At 43.4% G+C, this 6,086-nt stretch overlaps 1 protein-coding gene across 1 annotated transcript; it reads left to right on the forward strand.

Moving 5' to 3' along the window:
* Positions 1-78: 78 nt before the first annotated feature.
* Positions 79-2,723, forward strand: fbxo5 (F-box protein 5). The gene is made up of 5 exons (XM_047029429.1): positions 79-180; positions 757-1,452; positions 1,588-1,678; positions 1,868-2,065; positions 2,231-2,723. The coding sequence occupies exons 2-5, from the start codon at positions 797-799 to the stop codon at positions 2,492-2,494; spliced, it is 1,209 nt and encodes a 402-aa protein (XP_046885385.1). The 5' UTR covers positions 79-180; positions 757-796; the 3' UTR covers positions 2,495-2,723.
* The last annotated feature ends 3,363 nt before the right edge of the window (positions 2,724-6,086 follow it).

Below are 6,086 nucleotides of genomic sequence, written 5' to 3' on the forward strand. Positions count from 1 at the left end.
AAGGTAACTGTCCCGGTTTGATTTCATTGGGCTGTGCCGTTTTTACACGAATTTCAAATGTGGAGGAATCGAGCGCTCTTTCATTTCCCCCACACTAGGACGTACACTGCCACGGGGATTACTGTCTATGTAATGCTGCATAGTTGTTAGGAACAAAAATTCCCCTTTTCAAGTCACAAGGTACGAAACATTCTGATTTAGTAAGTTACCAAGGGTAACAAGGGTATTTAAATTGACTACTTGTTTGCTACTTTTACTACTTGACTGTAGAATTGACTGACCGACTGGTTAGCTTGCTTGTACTAGCTAGGTTAGCTCTAGTTAGTTAGCTAGCTATTGAATATTTAGAGCTGGTGAAACTTAACATTACATTTGTGCAACTTGTAATGATATGACACATTGTGTTTGTGCAATTACAGTTTTTATATTCGCTAAAAAGTTTATCTTTTTGAACGGAAGCTGGCGCGTAAATTTGGCGTACGCCCCTATTATTTTTGCTAGTGAATAATATTTCTCTAATAGATATGTAACGAATTCTGAAAGTATTAGCCAACTACTGACATCACTTAAAATGTTGAAAAGTCAAGCTTTTATAGCAATCTAGTTAGTAGCACCAAACCCGACTCGCCAGATAAATGGGTATGCAAATTGTAGCTGACAGAAATGAGGGGGAAAGTAGTTTGGACCAAGGCCCGACCTAAAGTGTTTTACGTCTTTGACATTACGCACATTTTAAAGTATTCCCTCCTATTCCAGGATTGCAAAGAAGACAAAAAATTGCGTTAGCAAAGGCGAAATGAAGTGCCCAGCTAGCTTCGAGGAACAGCGGGCCCCGTGCAGCACTGAAAAAGCTGCCGCCGACTTTAAGATGCCTGCCCTAAAAAGCTTTTCACGGAAGGAATGCGTCGACATCGTAGTCAAGCCTCAGTTGTCTCCTGGTTTGACCCGCGACAGCGTATCTTTGAATAACAACAGGGGTGTCCACAACAAAGAGAACAACAAAAAAGAACATGACAGAATACTGAACGAGGTGTCATTGAACTGTGAGGAATTTGAGGACAGTGGTTACCTATCCTTGCAGAACAGCCTACTTGAGAAAGGCGATAAGAGCTATGAATCAGAAGAGAATCTAGTATCAACTTGCTTAGGTCAGGAGGATCTGGAGAGGTACACTTCATCTACCCCTTCTGCCAAAAACCCCAGTGACTCACACCTCCCTATACTTAAGTTCCAGCAGTCTGTGTGTCAGGAACTCAGAAAGACCTTCAGCAGGACCAAGAGCTATGACTGGACAATCATTAGCAAGCTGGCCAAGGATTTTAACCTGGATAGAGTCATTGGAGGACACATGGGGCGGGAGTGTGTGGATGTATTCACAGCCTTGCTGGAAAGAGACATGAGACACATCCTCACAAGGATCCTGGGGATGCTTGGAGAGGTGGACTTGATCCAGTAAGTAGGATACTCTTTCCTGACACCTGGTGATAGACATGGTGTGGTGAAGCTAGCACAGGTTAACAACATGGGTGACGTTTCCTCTCAAGAATTCATGTTATTCATGATGGTCTTCTTTTCCTTTCTTCCTAGCTGCAAAATGGTAAGCCGAACCTGGAGAAGAATCATCCTTCAGGACAAGGCTGCACTCGCCAGATGCCAGGAGGCAGAACAGAGATTTGAGGTAAGAGCCAGCTCAATTTTGTCCACAAGCCAGGATAACTAACTGACTATTAGCCCACAATGAGTTGGTATATTTTAGAGGTCTCTGCCATTTGTATTGACACTGTCATACTGTGGAATGGGACCAAAGAATGGGGTTCATCAAGTGGAAGTGTATTTAACAATCATGTTTTGCTTCCGTTTATTGCAGGACTCTAGAAATGCTCGAGGACTGGAGAATGGGGATTGTCTGACGCGCAGCGCCGCCCTGTCCAGGGTGGTGCTGTCCTGCATACAGACCGTAGCCTCCACATCTGCCCAGCGAACCTCCAAGAGGAGTCCGTTGCAGAAAGATTGCACTCCCTCAACCCGCAACTCTCATGCCACACGCTTCAGGGAATACCAGGAGGTGTGTATTGGTCCAGTCCTGTTTTTGCCTCCTAATATCCAGTTTATAGAGGGCAGCTAACTGGTGTCTTCTGACCCTCTCCCTGCCTCTCTCTCGACAACTACAGAGCATAGAAGGCGTGGCCGGGAAGTCTAACTCATTCATGTTGTGTTTTTCATCCTCCAGGTTGCCAGTTCCCTTAAGCAGCACGAGTCTCTGAAGCACTGCAAGCTGTGTGGCTCCCCCGCCAAGCACAACGCCCGCGCCCTCCGTGCCACCTGCACCCGGCAAAGCTGTGCCTTCGACTTCTGTACCATGTGCCACAGCCACTTCCACGGTTCCTCGGCCTGTCGCACCATCCTGTCCCACGGGCCAGGCAGCAGCACGTCCAGGGACAAAGCCATTCTGATAGGCAGTGCCCGCAGCAAGAAGAACGTCAGACGGCTGTGAAACCAACCATGTGTCTTTTTAACCTAAGACTCTCAAAAGAATGAGCCAACGATTATTGGAGTTTTATTCAAGGACCTTTTCTTTTAGCTTAATCAGTGCTCACTCCTGTGGCCACCTGCCGCAGACTAAACCCAAAGGGAGCTCTCTGTGGAATACACGTATTCTGGGACAATCAGGTTTTACTTGCGCCAGTTTACTGCCGTTCTGTCGTCAAGAAACGACAATCATCATCGGGGGGGGGGGGGGGTGGGGTGTAATACCATATGGAGAAGAAAATATCAATCCAGCAAAAGATGGTTATTGTTTTATTGGGATTGTGCATTTTATTTCTTAATGAAATGTGATTGTCTTCCATGATATTTGTAAATTTGCTTTTTTATGTGACATATGTAAATATTAACTGTTTTAATAAATATTTCCTGTTATATTTTTAAATGCCAATTTGTTTCGTTTGTAAAAAAAACACAAAAAAAAAACGTTTCAGTTTATTGCACAAGGCACTCATAACTGGAAAGTACTCCCTTTCTCCACTAGGTGGTGTTAGACTACAAATAGCTGTCTATCGTTACCAGTGTGATAGATGGTGCTGTGGATTCTTATTTTGTTTCCTTCATCCATTTTTTACTTTCCTTCTACCTTATTATTTCTCTCTTCCTGTTCCCTCTCAGACACCCAACATGTTTCAGTGCATTATCTAGGCTCACCTGTTCAGGAAATGACAGCAAGTCTTTTTAAAACATTTACATTACCTTTATTTAGCAGATATTATTATCCAAAGTGATGTACAATAGTGAATACAGAAAGTACAGGAGAAAATCAAGCATCAAAAGTGCATAGTTCTAAGAAATATTTGTCAGTCTGTATTTGCTATCCACATTGCAAAGTAACCACGTTGTCTCAGCTATGCAGGCATGGGCAGCAAAAGGATACTGCAGCACATCTTAATTACTCAAACACAGTACAGCGCTAACATCTCAAAGCAGCTAGCTAGTTAAGGCTTGGTCAACAAAGAACTTCAGTGTATTAATCTCTTAATTACAGTAGTGCATAGTACAGTCAAGCAAAGAGATAATTGCAACAAACCATGTTTTGTACTATTTTTAATCTGGAAATATGAATGTATCTCTGATTAGGGTTAGCCTAGGCAAGGCTGACCCAGCAATGTCACAATATGAGGTTATTCCAATATCTTGATATTCAATTTATTATATCACTAGTTAAATCTCAAAACTTGTGGATGTTGATTCGTCGCATGACGTGGCAGCCAAATTAACACATTGCACAAATTGACATTGATATCAAGTGGCACAAATCCATTAAGATGTGTCCAAGCTTATCTGAAATCAAACATCATTTTTTTCAAATATCCAGGCAATGTCAATCCATTATTGAAAGATGTTGTGGAGATATGTTCAATTTAAAAGTACCTAGTGTAATTCAAATGTAATTTCTTCTCAACAGGACCGAGTCATTGGTTTCACAGAGCTGTGTATTTCTTGTGGAAAGTAATCACAGACAGCAGCTTGCGGTCTAGAATGAAGAAATCAACCTTTTTTTTTTTGACTATAGTTTGCCGACAAAAAAAAAAGAATACAAATAGAGATTCAAGCCATGAAATCAGGAAAGTCCAGAATAATAAAGGCGACAGAGAGCCATGACTTCGGATCATATCGCATCCCTGGCCTGCTAGACATCAGTTATCAGTTGTTCTTCTCCACCTTTGCAGGCCTTACATTCCACTTCAGGGATTTTCCCAATTACCCTTAGTCTCAGCATGATACCCTTACGCAGCATACGTCAGTGTTGGACCGTGTGGTGTTGTGGCAGCTCCCCCCCACTCACGGCTGCCCTGCGGCTGCCCTTGTTACTGCCTGTGACAGAAATGTCAATGTGCAGTTGACTGTTGAGACTGTTCTATCTCTGTCCTAAAGCCTCCTGTAACCCCCAACACACACACACACACAGAGAAAGCCTTGATTGTTTAGCTTTCCCCCCCCCCCCCCCCCCCCCTATTTAGCAGTCTATGCACTGTTATTGCTGCAACAGGTTAGTTAGCAAACTAGCCAAAACAAATCATAAATTCTAATTGAAAGTCAGTGGTTCTTCCACGTTTTCAGTGTACTCTCTTAAACCAGGCATTGCTGTCACATTTCATTTGACTGGATAGGTTCCGGAATAGTAATTTAAGTAATCAAGCCTAAAATAGTCCTGGCATTAGACGTGACATTTCATAATGACCCACATCATGAGCTTCTGCTCCTAGCATTAACCCATTACTGTTTAAATTAGTGAATATCACCTACGTTGACTTTGGACAGGGTCCAAATCAATGAAAAAAATGCTCATGACTGTCCAGGGAAATAGTTGACTCATTGAAAGCCATACATAACTGGTTTGTTTGAGATCCTTTCAATGGCTCTTTGGCTCAACATTAATGGCATTAAGGGGCCAGATACATGCTCAAAGATACACAGGGCTGTTACTGTGATATGTCCAGGTTGTATACATGTTGTAGAAATGTGTTTGTTCATGTGTGCACTGAGGGGACTTTCAGCCATTTGTCAGCGTTGGATCATGATTTATCTGAAGGTTGCCCTTTCCAGGCTCCAGATCTGCAGGGTCATTCATTCAGCTGATTTATTGAACCTGAGAGACACGAGACACCTCCACTAATGAGACCTCCCTAATTGAAAAAGTCATTAACATGTTTGTCACCGACCAGGTGCTTACTGTTTCCCTTGTTTTTGCGCTCAGTTTGTCAAAACAAGATTTAAAGAAAAAAAACGTTTTGGTTTTGCGCTAATTTATTTATTTAAATATAGGAAGATACACCAAATGTGCTGCAGGTTGGTTGGTGTATGACAAAGCATGAGATCATGTGACACCAATGTAGAGTGATTGGCTCCTGTTGCAGAGCCATATGTCACAGACGCAAAGGCCTGCCCCTGTCCACTGTCATCAACACCATGTGACCCCTCCAGACGCAAGAAACAGGAAGTAGAGTGGCGAAGCAGGCAGGAAGGCCCACCCCTGAATTTAGCCTGTAACCTGGCCTATAGTTTCCAGCCCCCCTTCACAAAGTTACTGTTTTGTGGAGAGGGGCAGTGAAGGAAAAGGATGGAATGAGAGCAGGGTAGAATGGGTCAGTTGAGTACTGCACAAATCCCATAAACACACACACACACTGCACATCTGTAGTGATAGGTTTAACTCACTAAGTGGAGGAAAAGCTACAATTACCCCCCTTCACCAACCTCAACATACAGCGCGCACACACACACACCCAGACACCAGAAGCAGTGTGTTCCCTGAGTTAAAACACTGGGGTCTGACAGCACTCAAGCCCCTCTCTATTTTGACTCTCAGGGGCTGGGGGTAGGGGGGATGTGGGGCCATTAAGATCAGCAGTAATGAGAGTTAATGAGTCTGCCCTCTCCACAAGGCAGGGAATAATCACATATCGTTCACTTTGCACTGGAGAGTGGACACACAAGCACACACACACACAATGACAGGAGAGGTATTCCTGAACCAAATGTGATTTATTCGATTTCCCAGTTGTCCTCATGCAGGCCATGGTGAGACTTGGAAT

Source organism: Hypomesus transpacificus, chromosome 11 (assembly GCF_021917145.1).
Source record: "Hypomesus transpacificus isolate Combined female chromosome 11, fHypTra1, whole genome shotgun sequence".
NCBI lineage: Eukaryota > Metazoa > Chordata > Actinopteri > Osmeriformes > Osmeridae > Hypomesus > Hypomesus transpacificus.